The sequence below is a fragment of the Podospora pseudoanserina genome, chromosome 1 (assembly GCF_035222485.1).
Source record: "Podospora pseudoanserina strain CBS 124.78 chromosome 1, whole genome shotgun sequence".
NCBI lineage: Eukaryota > Fungi > Ascomycota > Sordariomycetes > Sordariales > Podosporaceae > Podospora > Podospora pseudoanserina.
The window spans coordinates 7,235,922-7,260,613 of record NC_085920.1 but is presented as its reverse complement, the minus strand read 5'-3'; the positions used below and the strand labels follow the sequence as shown (position 1 = coordinate 7,260,613).

Genomic DNA, 24,692 nt, shown 5'->3' with positions numbered 1-24,692 from the left:
GCAGTGATTCGCCTCACACACGACCGGTGACGACCCGAGCGCGAGACACAGAAAGCAGCCGTGGCTCGCAATGGCATTCAGGCCGGAAGAGTTGGCGCTTGACGCACCACCCGTCATCTTCGAGGATGCCGGTCACAGCAGCGGCAACACACACACCACCCCAACAAAGGCAACATGGCGACCCTTGTACCGCCACGAGTGTGCGTTTGGGCCTCCGGTGTTTGACAGTGTCATGGACAACTTGATCCGAAATCCAAACATCAACTCGACATGGCTCTTCCGTGCGGATATCCTGCACGACGCACAGGATGGTGCCGCCAACCCGGCAACCCCAGTCGACGAGGCTGATAGCCTGGCCTTCGTGGCCGACATTCCCTCCTTTGTCGGCTTTGAGCTCCAGCGGCATGTCATCCGCAAGCTCATACCAAGAAACACCCTCAGAGACAAGCCTCTTGACCAGACTTGCCTCATCTACAAGAGCAACCCTGGTGGGGAGGCTGTTGAGCGGACTCTCGTCATCTACCTCCCGCATGTATCCACGCCCTCGGATATGCCCTTCTACCACCCAGTAGTCAAGGGCATAGCATTTGTTCACGAATGGACGCCGGCAGAGTCCTGCGGGTCCATCTCCCTCTCTTACCTTTTCTTTGACGAGCAGGACCGAACCGTTGACAAGCTCATACGGACCGCTTTCCAGCTGCTCATGGTCATTCACAAGCACGGCAAGGGCCGGGTTCAGGGCTATCAGAAGAGAGTCCATCACGATGTGTTGCTTCCTCAAGCGCGGGTGCAAGACACGTACACCAAGTTGAAACAAAAGCATGCGAGAAGTCTCATCAAGGGTTGGGCGGAGCAGACGGATCCCGAAAAACACATCTTTGAGGACATTTGTATCGCAGCTTTCATGATCGAGCTGTGGAGGGACATGTATGGCGAGGGACCGTTTCCTGGATTCGTTGATGTTGGCTGCGGGAATGGGCTGCTCGTCCACATTCTAAATCAAGAAGGGTTTTCCGGTTGGGGCTTCGATGCTAGGTCACGAGCGTCGTGGGCGTCGTACAGCACCAGAGTCAGGTCTTTGTCGGGGGAGGAGCAAGATTCACTTCGTGAGCTGGTTTTGCTGCCGACATATGTCAGCAGAGGCGGGTCCGGTGATGGCTTTGACGAACAAAAGGCCCATGATGGCGTCTTTCCAAAAGGGACATTTATCATCTCCAACCACGCCGACGAGCTGACGCCTTGGACGCCTATCCTTGCGGCTGTCTCCGACTGTCCGTTCATTTCTATCCCTTGCTGCAGCCATGATCTCAGCGGAAAGCTGTTCCGAGCATCGCCACCAAAGGACAAGACCAAGGCCGACTCGACCTACTCGTCGTTCGTGGGATGGGTGTCAGAGATAGCAGCTGAATGCGGCTGGGAGGTTGAGCAGGAAATGCTCCGGATCCCATCTACACGCAACGCAGCGATCGTTGGACGTAAGCGGACTGGGGATATCTCTTCGGTCGATATCCCAGCCTTGGTGCACAAATACGGCGGCACCGCTGGTTACTTCGATGCTGTGGTTCGACTGATGAAGCAGCCACCGTCAACCCACGAGCACGAAGCCAACGACACTGGCCCGTCGGTTGGGAAAAAGTCAAAGGGCAAAAAGCCGAAACAAAAACAGCACAAAGCCGGTTGATAACATTAATCTAGATCTGGCACAGGCAGGTGATCCACCAGCTTGAGATTATGCAAGCCCAACTTTGCCAACGCCTCCTTGGCCAGGTCGTCTCTCAGCTTTTCTGTGTCCTTTTGCGTGGTGAGCACAAAGTCATGTTTGAGCAGCCATGTGCCTTCCTCGACCCCATATTTCTCCGCTGTCTCCTTGTCTACCTTGCCAAGCTCGATAACGAGGCTCTTTTTGACGCCAAAGACGGCATCCGAGGTCTCGTAGGGGTCACCCTTAAGGTACAGTGCCCTTATCTGAACATCAGCATCCCAATTCCTCCCAGAAAGCACGGCCAAGGTGAGAACTCACGTGATCAACTTATCCCAACCCTCCTTCTCAAACATGAAGTGAATATGCGCCGGCCTCCACGGATGTCTCCCCAGCCTCTCCAGCAGCTTCCCCACCGGCCCATCATGCGGGATTGGGTAGCTCACCGGCTTCAACCCCTTGAACCAGAACCGGCCCTCCTCATCACTCAGCATGACGCACCTCTCGCTCGGCTCGTTCCGGTCGCTGTGTTGGACGTCATAATGCCCGCTGCTGTCCGTCTCCCAGATATCAATCTTGATGCCCTCAATGGGGTTCCCAGCCGTGTCTCTGACGGTACAAACGGCAAGCATCGGCTCACCCGCCGGGTCGGAGGTCATCGAGGCGCCGTTCTCGAGGAGGGGCGCATCGTGGGTGTGGAAGGGGCCGAGGACGGAGCCCTCAGTCGCGCCGGCGGGTTTGGGGTGGTTGATGTTGTCGAGGAGGAGGGAGAGGCCGAGGGTGTCGGAGAGGAGGATGAATTCCTGTGTGTCTCCCCACATCAGCACCTGATACCTTGCTGCCTACCGCCCTCCCTGAACCACCAGATGTCGGAAACAGATGCGACCTACATTCCGCACCTCGCTGCAGATCTTCCCACAAGCAATCAAAAACTCCAGCCCGGCCATCCACTCGTCCGTGCTCAGCCGCGTCTCCCTCGCAAAGTCATGCAGGTGCGTCACCAGTCTCGACAGCAAATACGTCAACCGCTGGTCGTCCGACTGGCTGTTAATCCTGATGGTATTCGGCGTGATGTTGTCAATCGTCAAGTCCAAAAGCGGCGGGCCGACAGGGCCGGAGTTTTCTCTGCGCGGTTCCGCCATTCTGCGTATGTTCTCTTGTTTGCGGTGTGCCGGTGGTGGTGTGTGTGTTCTCGCTTGTCGAGACGCGACAGAGGGGAGGTAAGAGATATCAATGGGTAAAAGACAGAGAGGAATGGAAAAGTGTTTAGTCGGAAGGCAGGCTATATCTTATACGGTACCTCCCGGCAACACACCTCCGCCTGTCTTGCGCCCTGTGGTGTAATTATGCCCATATATATCCACCCACCGGCTCTTATACAATCATCTCCTAATCAGACTAACCATCACCTCATAACCTTGTAAGCTCTTTACTTACCCGGAGATCCAGAACCGAAAAGAGCCAGACCAACCCAGCCATCACCAAGCTAGTTTCAAGGAGTTTGGGTAAAGAATCCCGACTCCCCATCATCCAATGGTACAACCCGCCAAAGCAGTGACAACCCCCATGATGTAAGGCCCGAAAGCCCGGACAATTGGGACCGAGCAAACAAACCCAACTGATCTGAGGCCCTTCATGTGGGGCATTCGGGGACTGCAAGAGGGGACCGTGGAGGGGCTCGGGAGTTGAAGCGGGGTCGCTAAACGGATGACGCAGGCTTACCCAACCCGCGGGAAACAACAGGGGACCATGTTATTCCTCTTGGGGGGCAGCTGTTTTCGGGAGTTGATGTTTGTTCTTACGAGGATCGAGAGTAAGTGGGGGGAAATGTTGGATTTTGCAAAAAGATGTAAAAAGACGCCAAAACACCCCCTATGCAAGATTCCTCCCAAGAAATCATCATCAAGACCCCCAGAATTCTATTCAACACTGACTCATAAACGAGAGCTAAGAAAAAGTCCGTGACGCTGTTGCCGTGACATTATTACAATCATCCTAATTTGAAGAAGTATAAGTCTTGCAAGACTACTCGTCTGGTTCCGCAGCCTCTGGCAATGTCGATGGACGAGTGAGCGCCGGCAATCCAAACGTCTCCCGGGTCGGTGTCGGAGTGCTGGCCTTCTCATGGATACTCGACGCCCTCGACGTGGACTGTGACCTGAAGCTGCGGTAGCTGGCTTGCGGTCGGACGTGAGAGGTGGTCGATTCAGCCGACACCCTGGCATTGTCCCTGGTCATCATGCTACTGCCATCGTCTGGTGTAACGGTAAAAGTGATTCCACTCAACCGTTTGGCGAGAGTACTATCCGGCCGCTCTAGCAAAGCCGGATCCGCACACTCTCTTGAAGACCACGACATGCGACTCGCACGACCCGTCCGAGGCAGACTCCCCGTACTCAGCCGAGATCTGGCACTACCAGCCTGGCTGTGACGGCCACGAGGCTGCTCGGTCAAGGATTGGTCGCGTCCTTTTCCCCGGAGCGACTGTTGCGAATTGTATACAGTGCTGCCGTCAAAGTCATCTTCGATCTTAGAGCCACGTCGAACACCAGTGACGGAAAAGTGTGGCGATGGCGGTGTTGTTGGTCCTTTTATCTCATCATCCTTCAAGACCAGTCCCCTGGGGGGTTTCCATCTGTCTTGTGCCTTTGTCTGCATCTTTTCAAAATAACGGATGCGAACCTTGTCGAGCCATCGTGGCGTGAACTCTTCTTGATTCCGTAGTAGCGAAAGCCTCGAAGAAAGGGCGCTCAAGATAATCAAGATGATCAAGGCAACGGTAGTGAAGCCCTGGATCACAATGATGATTACCCCGAGCGCAGTCGTGATAATACGGTTGACTTTGAGCTGAGGAAGAAAAGCAATCGAGATGCCGGTGGTCAATATCTTGCAAAGGCCGAGTATCCAGACACCCATAGCCGTGTTTCGAGTTCCTTCGAAGGGTTTTGAGATAGCGCTGATGGCAAGGTTGACTATGTCAAGCGCCAGTACACCGTAAACCTGCACAAGAGGAACGTCCCCAGCTCCTCCTATGAAAGCTGCTCGAACAAATGAATATATAATGTAGTAAGCAAAGAACCACCACCGTGTGCGTCTGTAGCGCGCTGTGAGCCATGCAAATCTCTTAACGTACAGCTGATCTAGATGGACGGTAGGGTAGTCGTCGTCGTGGTTATTGTGTCGAAGGCGGTAGACTGGGATGCTGAGGAAAGGCTTGACCTCCAAGTTGTGCTCCTTTATCCTGGTCTCCAAAATTATTGAAACACGCCACGTTGATCGGTAGAAAACAGCCCGGTCCTTCGTGATGGTGAAAGTACCGTATCGAGTTCGACACCAGACCCCATACGCCACTAGCGACGTCACCCCCATCAAAACAACGAAGAACACCACAGCCGCAACTGCTATCGCGCCAACAGAGCCCCGAATTTTGAACTGGAAAATAGCCAGGGTCACAAGCATGAAGAACCCAATGACCAGTGTTCGTAACAGAGCATGGCCGAGGAATCCGACCCAGTAGCTGCGAAAGTAGGCAAGCCTATCCTCTTTGACCAGCCTCGCTTTCGCGAGACCATCAAACAAGATCTTGACACCAATGACGGCAAACATGACCAGAGCGACGGCTATCAGAAACCAAAGCAAGCCGGACACAAAGGCATCCGCAGCTGGAATTCCAATGGCCGCCAGCGTTGCAGGAAAGCCACTCCAAGTTCCTGGAAGTGGTAACCCAGGGGCTACTGGATCACCACCCCATTCATACCGCCAAGGATCAGTGGCGTTGAACGAGCCCCTAGTCATCAGAGATCGCCCATAGATCTTGTCAACTAAATGCTCTCCTCTGTTGATAATGATAGGACCGGAATCATCGACGTGCCCTAGCTTCCCCTGGACGCCTGCAAAAGAGTTGATCGACTGCACAAAAGGGGGCGCGTAGATGAAGCCAGCGGACCAGGCAAAGTTTGACCACCATGCAACGAGGATCGATGGCCACTTGACAGAAAGTGCCCCCGAGAAGAATATCGTCTGGAAGGTTTCGAATACGATGAATACCGAGAGCGAATGAGCGTGGTGCATCCTCATGTGAGGGACGCTTATTCCGTATGCCGCAGTGGAAAAGGAGGCGATGATGGCGACCATTGTGAAAAGGCCCATGAAGGGCGCAATAACATACGCGTGCGAAAGACTCTTCCCGTTCTGCATGGCAGCTTGGAAACATCCAGCCTCTTGTTGACCAGAGCCGGCAAAGATTTGCACTCGAGTCGTGCCTTCGAAATCGGGTATCTCGTAAGCAATGTCAGGTATGCCCCCTATCTGCTGTGGGCCAACACGAATTTCTACCCAGGCTCGGAATGGCACATCAGGAAGAATAGGACATAGACTGCATGTTTGTAAGTATACGTCTTTCAAGTCCGGAGCCAATTCGGACTCACCTAGCAATGTTGAGGCTGCAAGGATTCACGATCTTATCAAATCGGTTCTCGCCATATGCGTCAACAGCAATGCGCATCATCAGGGACTCGTTCCTCAAACTGCTAGTGCCGTCCATATGAAGCACTATCGTCATGTTGTCGGCATAATACGCAGCATCAAATTTGCTGATGCTGAATAGACTGTTTCCGCCCATGCAGTCGCCATAATCACCAGTATAGAGAGCTGGATACCGATTTGCAGCGAGGTCTCGTGTTACACCATCAACATCTGTCCCTGTCGTGAACATGACCTTAGCAGCCTTCGACAGAGACGTGAATAGGATGATATGCAAGAGCATTGTAAGGCGTGTCCGTTGGCCACTCCATGTTGCCATTGTGAAGTGGAGGCTTCCCGTCCTCGGCTTGAGGCCTCGACCAGAGCCTTGTGCACAGCCGTGATGTACAACCAGGGTCGGTACTGTGTCGATGATGATATCGATGAGGCCAAGATATGGATATGAATACTGTCTTGGGCTGGTAATCTGTGACCATCGAGGACTGTCTTCCAGTGACTGTGCTTGTAATCGTTCCTGGAAGGTGAGACGCTCGCGGGCCAGGTGTCGTCGGTACAGGAAGATTCGAGATCGTTGGCAAATGCCGAGGTGGAGAAATGTTGACGTTGATGTTGAAAGCTTAATAACGCCTCTTCCGTCAGGATTTCGTGGGAGTTGTTGGCTGGCTGGCTGATGTTGGCAGCGGGCAGCGGTCTGGAGCTATCCGTTGAGCGAACGTTGTGTGGTTGGTGACACGCTGAAGGCATTCGGGGCGTCGATTTAGCCAGAACCTGGCCTCTGTTCTTGAGTTGTGAAAATAAACAAAACTCAGATCTTGAATCTACGCTGAAGGTTGGATGTCGGGAGCTGCTTGCCTGATTTTGCTCCAGGGAAGGGACTGCCAGAAGATTCGGCCTAAGGTGGGCTCATGGAGATTCCCAATCTGGCACAACTGGAATTATCCAGTCCGGGCCTGGTATACCGTCAGTAAGATTTGTGAGAGATATCAAAACAGCCTGCAACACGGCAACCGCATGTCGATTGGGTGGCGGGGTCTCGGGAACACGATGAACAGCGTGGTACAGTCTGGTGGTTTAATATGCCCGCCCGTCCACTCCATCACTGCCAAGATGGGACACCCTCACCTGCCAGACCGATCTCTTGGACCTACTTCTCCCTCCGCATGCTGGCGACCGTTGCAATTGCGATGTTCCCTGGGACCCCACCATCAAATAGCCACCCCACCTTGTCAACGGTTGAAGCTCCATCTCCAACATGAACGATGGAACTCCCATATCGCGAGGCGATCGGCTCTACTTCAAAAGACACAGGAATCCTCTTCTCTAGATAAGAGAGTTTGCTGCACAAAGTATTGTATTCCGAGCCTCCTCTCTGTTGAGCACTTTTTCCTTCAACCCGCCATTCAATAGTAGTTGTTTGATTTGCTTTCTGCAAGAGCAACTGTGACGAACCCCTATCCAGAACCTCTGAAAGGGATACTGGTTGAAGGCACTTCTGAACAATCCTGGTTCGGTACAGCTAAACAGTGTACAACAAATGGCTTGTCTCAGTCACAACAGTCTAATACCAACGATTCTGACTTGTATTGCATACTGCGGAACTGTCTATCTACACCGGCCAGTTCCTCCGTATATATAGACCTTGGGACCGTGGACCGTTGACTTATAGACGGTCCTCGGTCCACTCCTGATTGGCCGATACTGGACCGTGGACCGTAAGCTCCGCCGCGGTCCCCGGTCTCCATCTTATTGGTCTGTTCCGTCCAACTGGACTGTGAGCCCCGCTCGATCGCTCGGTCCAGCACTGATTGGCTTCCGTGGCCCCACTGTCTTCCAGAACTGTGACACTGTACCGAACAAAGATTGTTTAAAAGTGCCTTTAATCAGTATCCCTTTCAGAGGTTCTGGGTAGGAGTTCGTCACAGCATGTAGTAAGTGCTGAGCAGGTGCCGGGTAGGTAATTTGTAAGATACTTTTGCCGAGTATAACGCTTTTGCTAGAGCTGCCGCTACGGAGTATTACAGCAGTAATTCACTATAAAATAGGCCTCACAGGTACTAATTTTAATAAATCTTTATAAGTGCCTTATTTTTAATATAGAAAAGTATTAGTTTTTTAAAATATTATGAAATTTTATATAAAAGAAAGCTCATATTTAAAAAAAGATGGAATTATGAATCGTGGATTTATAAGGATCTTGTGTACTCTATAAACTTAGCGGTGGAAAATATTAGTCGATATTATGTACCTAACACCGGCACTTTCGCTTGCACCTTCTCAGCGTAGGGAAAGATCAACGTCTCCTCAGTTGTGATCAATATCTGTGTAGGGGATCATCGTTCTCGGCGGAGACGTTTCCCCAGGCGCCGAGAACGCACTAAAATGAGCCAAGCGGGGACGTTGGGTTTTGCTAAGACATGAACCCCTGAGTGTAACCTTCAACACCAAGCCATGGGATCGTGTTGTTTTCTCCATTGCCTGCGGAAAGAGATATGGAAAATTTGACATGTATCAGCATTTCAAACCGTGAATCTGGAGATACAGAAGAACTCTTATGGACAACCAGAAAAGTCAAGATTCTCAGCTAGTTGACCGTTCCATAGCCCGCCACGCAATAGAGCAGTTCACCCGAAATGACAAAACTCCACCACAACACCACGCTGGAAGATGCAGTCCTCATACTTTGCTACGATTCTCCCGAAGTTCCCGAATCTCTGGGGATTGTCTTCAACACAGGGACCAGCATCATTTGCAGGCCAATCTGGCGTCCCCGAGACCAATTAGACTGAGGGTTTTCTCTGCTGCTTACCTGGTAGGTAGGTAGGTGGGTAGGTGAATTTAAACAGGCTTTGCTAAGAGAAGTAGGCATATGGAAAGCCGTGTCTCACTTGCATTACAACAGCTTGGGTTTGTCCCCAAAGGCTTCCTAAAACTCTCAAGACTCGTGAATAGAATTGCCTTCCAGACAGATCAACTTGAGCACAAGGCTCGTCCATGATCTCATTAGTATGGTACAAGATACCTTCCATGCCTCACGACAACAAGACCAGCGTCCAAGATTACGAGATTACCGTACAAGACTTAGATGTCTCCCTCGAGTTGACAGGAACGACGTCAAACCATACAGGAATTTCACCATGTCTTAAAGCCTCATTTCTGATTTATCCCTCATCTTCCGTGCTCACCTGCGGCAACCATGCTTGTTGATTCATCATTGGTCTTCGTGAAGTCAGAACCTTACTATATTTTACCGACTCACGTCATCTGGTCTTGTTGATATATGAATACAGTATGCATCATGTATACCGGTTCGAAATCACGTCAGAAGCAGATAGGTATCTATCCCACCCAACTCGTGCTGGTAACCATCACACCACCGCCGTCAAGACCTCCCTGTACAAAAGTTATTCTGAGGGCCTCTCGGCCCCCAACCACACCATAGCATGGGATCTCTCAAAACTTCTCAAGCTTCCATCCAATCGCGCCCAAACCACCACAAACAAGGAAGGATCTGACGTGCAGCTACCTGCTTCCACCACGATGAGCCTTCTCTCTCGGCAGAAAGACCAGCAATAAAGGATGAGTGATCCAACCAAGCATCACCATATCGCGCTGCCTAGGGTCACCACCCTCCGGGGCCGCCTCAGGTGCCCCTGAGCTGAAGCTCGCCTATCATGACGCTGCCGCTGCTTGGGGCTCTTGTGGCGTCAGGCCCTTTTATTCCAGCCAACAGACCATACCCCAGGGGTCCAAAGTGATGTCTACACCCTGCCGAGTCTTTTCATCGTTTATTTAGGGCTGACTTGCAGCATCCCACACCCACCCACACGAGCTTAATCTCACGAGCGGGCGTGGCACACTCGCCAAGACAACATGTGAGATGGACCTTTGTCTGTCTGTATGTATGTATGTCAGATGCTTGGCATCTCTGTATCTGTGACGGAGGGGAAGGAGGCCGCGGGTGAGCCATCTCATGATTACTGTTCGGAGGGCATAAACACATGAGTTCAGTCTGCACAAGGCAGGCCGTTAGAAGAAGATACGAGTTCCTATGGACCCTGTGTCTCCTCTGGAAAATATGCGGTAGTTATTCGGTGCCGTTACCCGGCTTTCCATCACAAGACATCTCCAAATCTGACAACTTGAGGCTCAACCCGAGAGGCATCTGGGTCCAAATCCTACCTTTCTGTTAACATAATATGTTCCTGGACTGCTCTCGGCCCCCTTTTTCTGGACTTTAGTAGATGGCGATATCATGTTTTGGACTAGCAATAATACGAAGAGATATCCAGAAGAAGCTTCTGGCTGACGCTGCCAAGCTCTGGACAGCGGTCTATTGCACCTCTGCTGACTCACCTTGCAGGTAGCCTTTCTTGGGTAATCCACAGATCCTGATAAAAAGGGATGGCAGCTTGAATTGCTGGCCATGTATGTGGTCATCTGTACGGGCATGTTTTGTGTGCGTGTACATTTTCCGCCCCTGTTCAATGAAGGCTGGACAACAACGCCCCGAATCAGACCAGAAACTAATGACGGAGTTCTCCGTTTGCTCACCGCAAACGGCAGTGAAGGGGGGAAGTCCCGATTCGTTCACATAAACCAAAGCCAGAAAACGGTCTAGGTTGAAGGTGGGGAACGACACAACGCACAACGACCAAAACGCCACCTGCACAGCGAAAGAGAGGGTTCGGTGGAAGAGGGGAACCACATATCGGCGACTCTGGCTCAAATAAGGTGCGGATCTGTGCTTTGGGTGCATGCTCAAGAGAAGTCGGCGACGCATGGGTGCGGCGTATAAGCCAAGCCAAGCCCTGCTCCCGAACGAGCCAAAAAATTGCGTGGGCAGTGAGGAGCCGCGCCCTCCACCAGATACCATTTGTTCAACCGCTCTGATAGGTGTATGTTGAAGCTCGAACCTCCAGGTTGTCAGATCGGAGGCACCCGGTCCTGTTGCACGATTTTCCTGGCAGAAATTGTGCCGACTGAAGCCTCCCCCTTCCCCTGGTGGTCAGCTGCAAGCCACACAACGACGCTGTTCGAAACACTTGGGAGTAGTTATTGACGAATAGCAGTTTGGAGTGTTTCGGGCTCTTGCAGCTTCTCGAAGAATACTGCTTTTTCGAGGGTGGGAAGCACAGCTCGGAAAGAGCTGACGGAGGAGACGGCGTTAGTTTGTTCGGGCCTCGAGGGGGACAATGCAGTTTTGAGAAGAACCGCCGAACTGGGGAAGCATATATCAAAGAAGTGTAAAGCTGTCCAGACGGATCAGAGCACAGACCATAAGTGACTCTGGGGGTGAAGGAAGGCAATCCTGGTGCACCGGGCAGCATCCATGAAGCCCCGTTCCCCGGGTTCAGTCACCTGGTTGCGCCTGCTGGGCCACCCCCTCGAGGACTCGAGCTCGAGCGTGGGCTTTTGTAGCACACACGACTGCTGTGAAGAACTGTGCGAGCTTCTGGAATCGCACAAGGATGTCCAAGATAGCTGCGCTCTCGGGTCAACAACGGAGACTTTGTGGCACGACTGCTATCCAGGTTCATACTCGAGTCATCCCGGGAGTTGAGCAGTGTCTGAGGACGGCAGAATAATGGCGCAAGTTGTGGACTGTGCCATGTGGCTCCGCGAAGCTGCCGTGCTTGATGAGCGGTCTCCTAGTTTGTTGCACGTACGGGTTCCTTCTCATGCCGTGGTTAGCACAGTCTAGGCATGATTGGTTTTGGTAGAAGCGAGTATGCCTGGGTGTCCAACTTGACAACCCCCTGTGTTGCTCGGTGACGGCGGATAACATGAAGAGCAAATACTTGGCCTGTCTTCAATGGATCAAATGATCTGTATGGTTTCGGGGAAGTATGCCGTATCCTTCAAAGCTTAGCGTTGCTTGTGAGACAACTGGGCTGAAAAACGCAAAGCTCTGTGAATCTCGCTGAGAATGGGATTGTAGGCCGCCGGTCTGCTGACTGCTGTGGGTTGGTTGGTTGCCTCTGAATCACACCGTAGGCTCGCACGGATCAGATCAGCTTCGCACCTGGAGAAAGTCTTGTGTTAGGACCCGCGTCCTGAGTGTTGGTGATGCTGTCGTTGTCGTTGCCGTTTCTGCATAGAACTTCCAGGTTGCTACCTTAATATGTGATAGAGGGAGCGCACCTCAGGACTCGACATTGCTCAAGGTTCCAGCTGACCATCCTGCCCGAGGCCCTGACTTGTCCGCATCCAGTCAGCCAACGTAGCCAGCTTCGTCGTACTATGGTAGAGTGCTGTAAATGCCTTGCGATAAGAGCATGTTGCCAGGTTCCGCGTGCGTGGCACATGTTTCAATCTGCGGCAGAGCTCCACGATTTCGATCTCATGTGTCTGGGTCCTTCGTCCGATGGGGGAGGGGAGGAGGGGTTAGGGATGGGCGAGACTGGCGAGGGGCGCGGCACGCGTTTGTTCACGGAGGAGGTTGCAATGAAAAGGTACCTTTCTGGCCGTGGAGTGGCAGCTTCAACTGGGGGTCTCGCCCACAGCGACCTCGACTGGACTGGACCACTTTAGCGCGCTGTTGTAATTCCCCACCGCACACTGCGGACCCCACCCCTCCGTGTGTGTTGTACCCCTGTCCCTCCCCGTCCCCTCGATAAACTTATTGGAGTTCCCCGCCCTTTTTTTCAGGCCAGCCATCAATGATCAACCTGCTGCGACTTCGCTGCTGATCATCCCATCATCCCGCACCAGACACTACCAAGTTCGCTCCTTTTCTCCTCTCTCTCTCTCTCTCTCGCGCGCTTTTGGCCGGATCCCCTCACTGCACCAGACACATCTCTTATATACTAGTCTAAGCGGATAGCGTGATCTCTATTCTTCAACGGACAACGGCCGCTATGGATTTCACACATACCGCGTACTTTGGTGGCTCTCAGCCCTACCAATTCATGGGGATCCCTCCTCCCCTCACTCCGGCGCATTCCACATCGGTAGCGTCGGACGACTTCAACACCACCTCACCTCCGGTAGGTTGCATTTCGGTCTGAAGTCTGGACGGCGCAGGGACGAAGAGGAGGAAGAGGACGAGGACGGGGACGAGGACGAGGAAGAGGAAGCGTCCGGCTTGTTGTACTCCGACAGGCCGGACTTGGGCTCGCTTTTGTGTGGCTGTCTGGTCTTATGGTCTCCGCATTTGCCCGCCATCCGTGGGCAGTAGCGCGCATTGGCCGTTGCGTACGAGAGGCTTACACAATGATTACTCAGGAGGTCTACGAGCAATATCCCAACGGCATCCCTCATGAGCAGTTCCAGAACTTCGACAACTACGTCCAATTCAATCCTGCGCAGACCTTCCCGGGTCCACCCACGCCGCCGGGTCAGGCTCCCATTCCTGCACCTGTGCAGCCGGGCCCCATCAATGGCGCCGTCCCGCAGGCGCGGCCCCCTACTGTTGAGATCCTGCCTCTCTCCACGATAGACTTTGACGAGCAGAGCCGTCGGCAACAAGGGTCCAATTCGGAAGAGGATGACCTGACCCCAGCCCAGTCGAGGCGCAAAGCTCAAAACCGTGCAGCGTATGTGATACTCCGGCTCCGTCCTTTGTTGCACCAACCATCCTGTCGGCTCCCAGGATGAACACATCGGACGGGATGTCCGCCGTGCTTGCGGCCCCGTCCCGTCATTGGTGCACACGACCTTGCTGACCTTGTCTGTAGTCAACGAGCCTTCCGCGAGCGCAAGGAACGCCACGTCAAGGACCTCGAAAACCGCCTGCAACAAACCGAGCAAAGGGAGCAGGAGACGGCGACCGAGAATGAGCGCCTGAAGAAGGAACTGCAGCAGAAGATGACCGAGCTCGAGATCCTGCGGGCGACATCTAATGCTAACGGCGGTGGGTCGCCCGGCAGGAACAGCGCCTCACCAGTCGTGACAGGTCCCATGTCGTACAACCCAACCGACTTTTACTCCAACGTCCTCCAGAACCACGCCAACAAGACTCCAAGCCACAGGATAGTGACCAGTGACAGCGGCGAACGTCTTCTCGCTGCAGGCGCAACGTGGGAGTTAATCATCAGCCATGATCTCTTCCGGCGTGGACTGGTTGATATCGGAGCAGTCAGCGAACGGATCAAGCCTCTGGCCAAGTGCGATGGCCAAGGCCCGGTGTTTGAGGAAAGGGCCATTCTCATGGCCATCGAGCAGAGTGTGGCCAGTGGGAGCGACGAGCTTCTTTGATTCAACAGCGTTGTATGATTTGCCGAGTTTTTTACGAAGATTATGACCGACACAACACCCAACTCTCTTTACGTACACGCAAGAAAATCAGTCTGTCACCCAGCATATATCACACAGTACACTAAAAACGAACTGGGTTGAGCTTTTTGGCGTTATAAGGGGTCCCGGGTTATGGGTCGGTTGGCAGCGGTTTTTCGGGAGAGCACGATGGTTGGGCTGGACGGTATGTGGTTGGGCAAGAGGGTAAATAAGGGGCGTTTATTGGGTTGCATTCTTTTTGTTCTTTTTTCCTTTTTTTTTTTTTCTTTTTTTTTTTTTTTTTTTTTTACAAACTTCAACATTGTGAATATGGGTGGGAGCGGGGGAGAGGCACTCGCATTCTTTTTGAACTTCGTTCCTCCATGCTTTGTGTTTGGATATTGCCGATCCAAAGCTGGGCATATATTGAATCTCAAATGATGTTTTGAAGTGGCTTTCGATCTCACTAGATAGGGATGATTTGAAAATTGAAAACTCTTGGATATCTGGTTACGAGGGCCTTGTGGGTTAAAGCTTACTGTGGGCACAAAAGACAAAAGGCAGACCACCACTATGCAAGCGTTGAGATAATGAAGTTGTTCAAAATGACCGTTTCTCCTTCACCCCCAAGCAAAGGCTAAGCTAAGCTAAACTACGCTAGCAAAGCTATCCGTCTATATATACCCTCCCATGAAACACCAAAGCCAGATTCGTCATAAAAAAAAAAAAAAAAAAAAAAAAACTATAGAGGTATCAAATCGTCATGTTGTGTTGCAATGTTTTGCCGGTCAAACTGATCAGGCCAAAACGAAAATGGTTCTCAAACCGCCTCCCTGGTACGCCACCATGTGCCTCTTCCTGTGTATACCATTAGGATAACCCAGTTTCCGTGTTCCTGTCTCGCCCCTTCCACCTCCCAACCCACCGAGTTCAACTTCACTTTCCCCTCCCCGCTCAATTCTTCTTCTTCAACTCCCCGTTGCTCTCGTCCTCCTCCTCAGGAACATACGGGTGCTTAATCGTCAAGCACCAAATGTCCAAGTAGTCGCAAATCGTCACAATCACATCCACCACAAAACTCCCATACACACCAACCGCCATCCCCAGCATGCAGAACATGTACGCAACCTGATACACCCCATCCCCGAGGGCACTCGGCCACCCCAGGCCAGGAATAGGGCTATGCTTCAGCAGCAACGGCCCAAGCGAATCCACCACCCCAAAGCCCAGAGGGATGACCATGACGTTCCAGTAGGGGAAATCCAACTTGACCAAATGTGCCGTGATCATCTGTCCCACGCTATACGCATTCACCAACCCGGCAAACAGCGCAAAAGGAACCAAATGCCCCCTCAAAATCCCCGGCTGCAACCACAGATAAGCCACAATCAGCCCCCATGCCGCGAAGAATGGTCCCAGCCCGACCAGAGCATACCGCGACTTGTCCCCCTTCGCCCTCCTCGCCCGAATCACATTCCTCGCCGACTCGACAGTGTTGTAAACCAACACAACCGTTCCCTGAACCATGTACCACTCGGTAAAGTTCATGTTATAAACCCCCTCCGGGATCGTCAGGCCCAAAATCTCCTGCGGGATCCCGACAGCAGCCAGCATCCCCTGCTGCCAGAAACTCGCCCCCCCCTTGTAACCCGTCAAGGCATACACTCCCACCAGAATTAAAATCCCCTCCACTGGCCCGTTGACAATCCCGAGCGTCAGAGTCTTGGTGTGGTACTCATCCCAGGTCTGGACATAAAACGTCAACAAGCTCGCAAACAGCGTCGCGACCGTCTTCCAAGACTGCCCCATGTTCTGCGACGCCGCAAAAATCAGCACCTCCAAGCTCGTGTTCAGCGCGTCAACGCCGTGATCGAACAGCTCGCCTAGCGGGCCAGACTGCTTCGTCCTTCTTGCCTGGGTCCCGTCGACCGCGTCAAAGGTCTGGTAGAGGAAGAGGCCGGCAGCCCAGGAGTAGTACACCCACGACGGGCAGTCTTGGTCAAGCGTGGGGTTGTACCAGAGCAGGGTCAAAAAGTTGGCGACGACAAACATGAAGCCCGTCAGGGTGATCAGGTTGGGGGCCATGGACAGGGGGAACAGTTTGATCACGACGTTGGTGTAAAAGGGCTTGAGGATATATTTCGAGACGAGGGAGTGGTCGACCGAGGAGTACTTGTATTGCTTGAGGGCCGGGAGCCGCTCTTGACGGACGTAGACCATGGTCGGTAAAAGGTGCGCTCGGAAGCGGCTTCGTCAGCGGGAGGAGTTGTGGTTGTTTTCGGTCGGGAAGAGGAGTCGAGGTTATAACGGGGTTTATGGCGGCGTGTTCTTTGTTGTTGATTTGTGCTGGGAGATGGCTTCTCGCAGACACTTGCGTCGCGCCTGTTGTTGTGCTCCCTTACTGCTGAATGAGAGGCCCTTTTCCGACTGGAAGAGAAAACCGGCGGAAGAGAAAACCGGCAGAAGAGAAAAAAAAAGAGAAAACACAACAACCAGCGATCTCGGGGACGTAAAAGAGGGGAGAGGAGAAGAGCGGCTCCTCAACTCGGGGCAAGAAGACTGGAGAAAGTAAAGAATGCCCAGAGTGGAGCTTTCTCATGCACAGGTAGTGGTCAAGATGCGAAAAGAAAGAAAGAGGGGGGACCCCTCCTTGAGATGTTTTTTTTTTTTTCTTTCTTTTTTTCTTCGCAGCAAGTAGATTGTTACGCGTTCCGCATCACGACCGTCTGGACTTGGACAGGGACAGGCTTCGTGTCTTGTGCTTTGCTACCGCATATCAAAAATAAAAAGAGGTGAAATGAGCCAACCAATCAACCAGGAAACAGGGAAATGTGATGCGGTGGTGGTGGGAAAGTGCGTCATGGGTTTTGTCCCAATTTCTGCTACTCTCGTACCCTTCCAACTCACAATTCCCGCTTCCGCATTGTCCAAATCTACGGCACCAAAAAAGTCGCCAGTCAGCTGAACCGTGTACCCCGAATCAGTTCATCTCATCCAGGCAGCAACCAATTATGTCCTCTCCTCGAATCAGACGATCAACCAAACTATAGAACCCCGTTCGATTCCAAACAACAGTTCTTGTTCCTCAAAACCTTTAGAGGTTGGAGAAACCCAAACCCCACTTTTGACTTGTTGCTTAGCCCGTGCAAGGGTCGCCGATTACCCAATCTTATCGATCTCCAATGCATCACTTAACCCACTTTTTGCCAGCGGCTTTTTGCCGATAATGCACTTCAACCCAACGCCTGGATTCCTTGGCAACGACAAGCTGATCATCTGGTCCCCCTCTGTCAATGGCTTCGCCCCTCACCACACGGCATCACATGTCAAACATCAACTCACCACACACTCCAGCATGTACCTTGTTGAACCACCCCTTTTCACTGTATTCATCAGATGTCTACACTTCGGCATTTTGTCACACACCAGTCGTCAACCTTTATCCCCCCCCCCCTCCATTTTCCGTATCCAAACACATACCCATTCATCTCTCACTTTGCACAGAAACCCTCTATTGTAGTTAATAATTCTCTTCAATTTTCCCTCGCCTTCCCCCCCACCCCAACGCAAACCAAAAACAACCAACAACGGCCAAGTATAATAAAATAGGTATAACGCCAAACAGGTCATTAAGCAACAGAACCAATAACAAGAGCCGCCACACCTTCCTCCTCACTCCTCACCGTGATCTTGGTTGTCACGCCTGTCTTGGATGAGTAGGCCATCCTGACGTTGGCCACCACTCTGCCGCCGCCGACCGTCTTGCCCAGCAGCTTGAGCGTGTGTGTCGTCTGGTTCACTGGTACATCGGTGCCCTCCAGAGGCTGGAGTGACAGTGCCTTGGCTAGTTGTTCAGTGGCATCTATAAAAAATAAAAATAAAGAAGTTAGCAAACCAACGATATCGTAGTAAAAGTGGGGGAAAAAAAACATACCCGCTATGCTCTTCATCCCACTCAGCTGCAGCGTCTCCTCAGCCTCGTCCCCTTGAGCGCCCACCTGCTCCCAGATGTGCGCAAAGTTGCTAGCAAACGCCGGCACCACATAATCGGCACCCGACAAGTCAAACTCGGAAACTTCGTACTCGTCATCATACCCAGTCTCCTCTGGCTCGCCAGTAGTGGGATCAATCTCCTTGCTGGTGAACTTGAGAACGTTGCTGAAGGTGGCGATGGGAAGAGCCCCTTCGCCGTTCACCTTCTGGAACGCAACATAGATCTTGCCTGGCTCATCCGTAGCCAGTTTCTCAGCCTGAATGATAAACACCTCTTGCAGCTCTTCCTCGTCCGAAGGAGTAGCCACAACGGAGACATTTTCTAATACGGTGTCGGGAAGCGTGTTCTTGACTTCATACTGCAGCACAATGTGCTCCTTGAAGATGTGCTTGACCACGCTGACGACGTACTCGGTCTCGGCCTCCGTGAGCTCCACGACAGGCGAGGATTTGAGCACGGCACCAAACTCCTTGAGCTCTGGGATGGCCAAAAGCTCCTGGGCATACTTTTGCGCGGTAGCTGTGGCAGAAGCCGCGGCGTCGGCCGCCGAGGGAGCAGCCTTGGTGGGGCCGGTCTTTGGTGGCTTGAGCGATGGTGTGGTGGCCGTGAGCTTCTTCGTCCTGTCCTCCGCATCGGCCTGCTCCCGGGTGACAATTGGGATCTTGGAGACGTCGAAAGAGTCGTCAAACACAGACTTGTCATCAGATGTGACGTACATGACGAGCTGGTGCTCAAAGTATGGAAGAGAGAACATGCTGTCGTTCCTGACGAACCTCGTCGCCAACTCATCCTCCTCGTGCATCAGGCTGAGGTTGAGCGCAGCACGATCACGGACCTCATCATCCACATCGTCCAAGCATCGGGTGAGCAAAACGTCCACACTGCGCTTGACCTCGGGGTCCTTCTGGCCAACACCGAACTTGGCCAACGCGGTGACGGCGGCGGCGCGAACAAGGGCGTTTTCAAGCACAACACGGTTGTAGATGTACCGGATGTACTTGGTAGGCTGCGAGGTCTTGGGGCCTTCCACACCAAGGAGATGCAGGATGCGAACAGCAAGCTTGGTAAACTCGCAGTCCTCGATGAATTCGCACAGATGGGCGAGAGCCTCCTCCTTTGACTCGGGGACAAACTTGATCAGGTCAAACATGCTCTCCACCACGGCGCGCTTGAACTCATAGCCACCCTCATCGCGCAGGACGCCGCTGAGGAACTGGAGCATGCCGGCCTGCTTGCTAGGGAACTTGAGGCAAAGCGTGCGGATGGCCTCCACGATGGTAATCTTGAACTCATCCGTGATCTCAGACATGAAGCCGGAGATTTGCTTCATGAGACGATCCACACTAGCCTCGTTGCCGGTCTTGAGCAGGGTGGTGATGGCGAAAGTAGCAATGGAACGGTTGCTGTTGGAGATGAGGAGCTCGATGTCGGGGTTGCAGACGTTGACAACATTGGGCTTGAACGAGGCGATGTTGTGCAGAATACGAAGAGCCGCAAACTTGGTGACAGCGCGAGGAGAGGTGAGGAAGAGCTGGAGGACGTGGACGGCCTGCGAAACCTCGGCGTCGGTGACGTCCCGCATGTCGCAGATAGCCTTGGCCGCCTCGAAGTTGACCATCTCGCTCTTATGCCTGAGCCAGCCATCCAGCAGCTGCATCATCGGCCTCCTGAGCTGGGCATCCTCCTCGGCCAGCTGGGCGGCAAGACGGACGAGCATGACAATGGCGGCGGGGTTCTTCACAGCGCCGGCCGCACCGAACTGCTGCACCATCTTCACCAATGCCATCCTGTCGTGCATCCTCATCTGGTACAACAGACCGATAGCGTGGTACTGGGTCATCGTGGAGTTGTTCACGGGAAGGTTGGCTGAAGACGAAGAGAAGCCGAGCGAGAAGCCACCGGACGACTTGGTGCTAGCAGCCGCCTCCTGGGTCTCGCTTTGCCATCTCTTGACGACTTCTCTGGCAATGGGGAGGAGGTGGTACGACGAAACGAGAGCGGCAGAGGAAACGGTGGGGTTCTTATCGACGATGGCAGTTTTGAGGACTCGCTCGATGGACTGGACAGTGGTAGCCTGTTTGGTTAGGAGTGTTAGCCAGCTGGGCAGAGACACTTGGACGCCGCAGCTCGTACATCAATAATGCGGCAGAGCGCTCTGATGGCATTTGGGCGATAGATGGCATCCGTACTGCCTCCAGTATCCTTCATGATGGTGCTCGTGACCATGATGATGTCCTCGGCGGAGCTGGCGAGCTCCTTGATGATGAGGTGGACCATCTGGCGCAGACTGGCATCTTTGTTCTGGAAGAGCTTCGAGATGCCGAAAAAAAGAGTGGTTGCTTCCGTGGTAGGGAACTTCTCGCCCGTGTAGAGGAGCAGGCCGATCTTGGTCAAGAGAATGCGGCATCTTCGCGGTTGGATGGGGGAGCTGTTGAACAGTCGAGCTGCGGACCGCCAGTTCGTAATTAGCTGATGGCCACTGCATAACGCAACGGCAGCGGTTGATTCCTACCTTCTTGGAAAACCTGGGTCCGGTCAATCTTGACCAGACCAGTATCGGCATCCTCGTCCTTCTTCCCGTAGCTCATGGTGGGCAGAACGAGACGGTTTGCGCTGGTAGAGCTGTGTGGAAGTCGGGCTCAGCAGTTTGAGATCCAACTCGCGACGTTGCCAATTCATGGATGGCTTGCTGGCCAATGCCCGCGCCATTCAGCGGCCACCGAACCGCCCCCACAGCTCAGGGGGGTGACAATGAGACGCACAGACCAGCCCCCCCAGCTGCCATGTTGCGGATTGTGGGGTCACGTGCATGCCCCTTTCGACGACATCAAACAGAGCATTGAACTTGTAGATTAAAGGAACCGTAGGTGGCCAGCATGTCACGAAGAAGTACCGAGTACAGTTGTACAAATAGCCATGTTGACTACAGTTATTCCGACAAGAAACCCTACAAACACTGTGACTCCTAGCTAAACTATCAAACCCCAAGTTTTCCCACCCATTTTTTGGTTTCCTTGATGGTACAAACTTTAACAATGATACTCGCTGCCTCTCCAGTCCGCATAAAGTTGACGGAGATACTACCGATGGTGCCCATTAACGTTATTCAACATCTTTTCTCGCCCAACGGTTCCCATGTAGAAAACTTTAAAAAAAACTAAAAAAAAATAAAAAATAAAAATATTTCATAGTAGTTATAACCAGAGGATTGGCGGCAGACACCGGTCATGGAGGGGATAAGTCGACCCTAGTTGGGCTCACCAATGTCCGACGCCCACTGTGCTATAGAATCTGCGTCCTAGACAGTTGTAAGTGGCTGCAGGTCCGAGATCACAGGCTGAGCTTCGGCAGAGGCGTCCATCGCCGGGTCGTGTACCGGGTCAGCTTCGGATTTACCGTGCTCGGAAAACCCATTATCTTGCATGCCATCTTGGCCGCCATCCATACCGATATCGTTGCCCTGCACGCCATGCACAGCACCTTGGAGAAGTTGGGGATCGTGGGGCGGGGGAGGAGGAAGCGCGTCCATCTGCGCAACAGGTGCCGCATGGGCCGCGGCGGTGACGGAATCGCCAAATTCCGTGTTGATTGGATGGCCGTTGGCATCAAGATCAGATTCTTTGCGGTCGGGGTTCTTGCCGCAAGCTTTGACGGCTTCTCTCTCTTTCTTCCCCAGCACGACGAGATCAAAGCCCTTGGGGAGAACGCCATCGACCCTGGAGAGAAATGAACGTTAGTAATCGGTGGCAAGGTATTGTGCTGATCACCATGACAGGCTGACTTACTTGAGGAAATCTTGCTTGAGCAAGCGCGCCTTGTCACGGAGGGCTTGCTGATCCCGAGGCCGCTCGAAATGAATATTTCCCTCCTTGATTTGCTTCTCGATAACACTCCACTTGCAGCCGTATGTGTGAACAGCCTTGACCAACTCCCGAACATCATTCCGTACCCAGGCAGAGCGCACTTGCGGCTCTCTGGCCTTCCGATTGGCAGCCGATATCTCCTTGGATCGCTGAGTGAGAGCATCAAAATCGGGCTCCAGCTGAGTACCGGGGAGAGGGGGGTACTGAATGGGAGCTGCCGGCTGGACAGGAACGACTTGGCCGTTGGCAGACGGGTCGGACTCTGCATCGGCATTCTTCTTGCGTCTAGCACGCTTCTTCGGCTGAGTATTCTCCTGGTCACCGCTGGCATCCGCAGCAGCCGCCCCGCGTTTCTTCCTACCGCCGGTTGTCGTCGTCACCTGTGCGGCAGACTGAGCGTAGATAGCTCCGTTCTGGAAACCGCTTCGCGGCGCCTGATCACTGAATCCAGGGCTCGACTCTTGGCTAAACTCCGGATAGGGGATCCTTGGGTAAGTCGGCAATGAGGAAGGGTAGCCGACGTTGTATGACGAAGCAGGATCTTGAGCCATTTCGGCTTCCAGTTGGGTTTGAATCTGCGAATCAATCCTACTCGCATCGGATGACTGGCCAGGCAGAGGGAGTTCCGCAGCATCCAAAGCCTCCTTGGTACGGAGGAAGCTGTCCTCGACCAACGCGCGGAGATGTTTGACAAACTCAGAGAAGTCATAAGTGGACTGAAGTTGGTTGAGTGCTTGGTCGAAAGCGTTTTCGGTACCAGGCGTCAAGTGTTGATTGAGAAAGTGCTCGCACAGCGATCTGAGCCGCGTCCACGCTCTCTCGCTGTGCAGCGCTGAGTCGGGGTCCTCAGGGTCAACAGGTTTCAGTTGAAGTTCATCCTGGTTTCCTCCCAAGGCAGCTTCCACTTTGCTGGCCGAAACATCCTCGCCGCTCCAAATCTTGGCAATCTTTTCGTATGGATGAAAGTCGATGGAGCCATCTTGCCGGAACTTCTTGAGGGTGAAGATTGAGAGCTGCGTCCGAATATCGATCACCATCTCAGAAACACCCGCAATGTCCTGGTCCTTTGGTATGTAAAACTTGGGGAAGTCCTCTTCCCAGGACTGAAGGAGAGGCAAGTAATCCTGCTGCTCCGTTGTCTGGATGTCTTGAAGAAGCGCGGCGAGATTGGCGAGGTAAACAGTCCGGTAAGCCTCGTACCATGCAGGAGTGCCTTCGTGGTGCCCCATGGCTTCAAGAACAAAGGAGGGATCGATGGTAGGCTCGCTGTTCTTACCAACGTAAACCCTCCGGAAAGCATCATAGATAAAGCGGATCTGCTCATGGGCTTCCTCCCATCCTTCATCGTCTTGATAAGTGCAGAGATGCTCAAAGAACTCGACGCTTGTATTTTTGAGGTCGCGTAATCTGCGGGTCATGAACACAGTTTGACGCGCCCGCTTGCCAGGGGTCTCGTACTTCACAGAAAACGGGACACTTGTGGCTCGAACTGGCACATTAATTGGGCGTATGGGGGTTCCCAGAGCAGCACCTGGGAGCCCGGTAGTGTCTAGAACATTGTCAGCAACCAGTTCATCAAACCCAATCTAAAACAATAAGAACAAACTAGGAAATATGAAGTTCAAATCGAGGTCGGCGCCTTCGACAATGGGAGAACCGGGCAAGCTGGCCGACTCACTCAGATGATCCGCCTGGGATGGCATTGCTGTGTACACAGAGTCACTGACAGCAACGCTGTTGAGGCTTGCCAGACTTCCGCCGCGTTCACTTCGGGGAGCGCCTCTTCGTGAGAACTGGTACACGCTTGGACCTTGAACATTCTTAATGCCCGGAGGCGGGGGGGGTCCCATGAGCCCATCCTGAGACGGAATGGCTTGGTTGCTCTGCTGAGCAGGAGACTGGGTGTTGATGCTTGGGGTGGGCTCACTTTGTTCTTGCTGCTGTACGGCGGCCTGTCGAGTCGAACGCCGGGCGCGACCTGCACCTGTGTCGGTGCCAGCGCCACCTCTGCCGCGACCTCTGCCACGTCCAGACATGTTTTGGACTGATGACAATTGCTGTTTCTCTGCAAAACGTGGCTTTGATGACAGTCAGTAAAACTGTGCGATAGAGAAGGGTTGGGGTTAGGGTTACCAAGAACGAAGTCGTGAGGTTGTTGTGAAATCCTACGCGTTGGCGACAAAAGTCGTGTTGGCGCGCTGCCAATGCTGCTGGCCAAAAAGGCCTTGGCTCTCAGTTGGGATACTCGATCCATTGTTTCACGTGATCTCCTTAACTCACGGACTTGATAAAGGCACGAGCTTCGAGAGGTTGGTGGGCTCGGTCACTGCACGGACCATACGTTGTTGTGGTGGAAGTTTGGGTGAGAAAATGGTTTTGCAGCTGGGTGGGAAAGTCGCTTTGGGGGTGTAAGTTTCTGCTGCGAGTTAAAGAGTTTAGA

General features: G+C 53.0%; 8 protein-coding genes across 8 annotated transcripts; 3 read left to right on the top strand and 5 right to left on the bottom strand.

Annotated features, from left to right (window-relative positions):
- Positions 1-70: 70 nt before the first annotated feature.
- TRM44 (tRNA(Ser) Um(44) 2'-O-methyltransferase) lies at positions 71-1,681 on the top strand (the record flags this gene model as incomplete). The annotated part of the gene is made up of 1 exon (XM_062943296.1): positions 71-1,681. One exon carries the CDS (start codon positions 71-73, stop codon positions 1,679-1,681), a length of 1,611 nt encoding a protein of 536 aa, XP_062806378.1.
- Positions 1,682-1,686: 5 nt separating this feature from the next.
- Positions 1,687-3,368, bottom strand: QC764_0023990 (uncharacterized protein; the record flags this gene model as incomplete). The annotated part of the gene is made up of 3 exons (XM_062940087.1): positions 2,590-3,368; positions 2,021-2,502; positions 1,687-1,960 (listed from the first exon to the last, which is right to left on the bottom strand). Exons 1-3 carry the CDS (start codon positions 2,839-2,841, stop codon positions 1,687-1,689), a joined length of 1,008 nt encoding a protein of 335 aa, XP_062806377.1. The 5' UTR covers positions 2,842-3,368.
- QC764_0023980 (uncharacterized protein) lies at positions 1,732-3,445 on the top strand (the record flags this gene model as incomplete). The annotated part of the gene is made up of 2 exons (XM_062940086.1): positions 1,732-2,846; positions 3,149-3,445. The coding sequence occupies 2 exons, from the start codon at positions 1,732-1,734 to the stop codon at positions 3,255-3,257; spliced, it is 1,224 nt and encodes a 407-aa protein (XP_062806376.1). The 3' UTR covers positions 3,258-3,445.
- Positions 3,446-3,553: 108 nt separating this feature from the next.
- On the bottom strand, positions 3,554-7,670 carry QC764_120360 (uncharacterized protein). The gene is made up of 2 exons (XM_062943295.1): positions 6,127-7,670; positions 3,554-6,074 (listed from the first exon to the last, which is right to left on the bottom strand). Exons 1-2 carry the CDS (start codon positions 6,498-6,500, stop codon positions 3,725-3,727), a joined length of 2,724 nt encoding a protein of 907 aa, XP_062806375.1. The 5' UTR covers positions 6,501-7,670; the 3' UTR covers positions 3,554-3,724.
- A 5,096-nt stretch (positions 7,671-12,766) lies between these two features.
- YAP3 (AP-1-like transcription factor) lies at positions 12,767-14,864 on the top strand. The gene is made up of 3 exons (XM_062943294.1): positions 12,767-13,167; positions 13,406-13,716; positions 13,858-14,864. The coding sequence occupies exons 1-3, from the start codon at positions 13,039-13,041 to the stop codon at positions 14,375-14,377; spliced, it is 960 nt and encodes a 319-aa protein (XP_062806374.1). The 5' UTR covers positions 12,767-13,038; the 3' UTR covers positions 14,378-14,864.
- Positions 14,865-15,349: 485 nt separating this feature from the next.
- Positions 15,350-16,615, bottom strand: EPT1 (Phosphotransferase; the record flags this gene model as incomplete). Its single annotated transcript, XM_062943293.1, has 1 exon — positions 15,350-16,615. The coding sequence occupies one exon, from the start codon at positions 16,613-16,615 to the stop codon at positions 15,350-15,352; it is 1,266 nt and encodes a 421-aa protein (XP_062806373.1).
- A 1,409-nt stretch (positions 16,616-18,024) lies between these two features.
- On the bottom strand, positions 18,025-20,977 carry SEC21 (coatomer subunit gamma; the record flags this gene model as incomplete). Its single annotated transcript, XM_062943292.1, has 4 exons — positions 18,025-18,257; positions 18,330-20,463; positions 20,523-20,833; positions 20,902-20,977. The coding sequence occupies 4 exons, from the start codon at positions 20,975-20,977 to the stop codon at positions 18,025-18,027; spliced, it is 2,754 nt and encodes a 917-aa protein (XP_062806372.1).
- Positions 20,978-21,687: 710 nt separating this feature from the next.
- On the bottom strand, positions 21,688-24,461 carry QC764_120310 (uncharacterized protein; the record flags this gene model as incomplete). The annotated part of the gene is made up of 3 exons (XM_062943291.1): positions 23,931-24,461; positions 22,175-23,801; positions 21,688-22,105 (listed from the first exon to the last, which is right to left on the bottom strand). The coding sequence occupies exons 1-3, from the start codon at positions 24,286-24,288 to the stop codon at positions 21,688-21,690; spliced, it is 2,403 nt and encodes an 800-aa protein (XP_062806371.1). The 5' UTR covers positions 24,289-24,461.
- Positions 24,462-24,692: the final 231 nt, after the last annotated feature.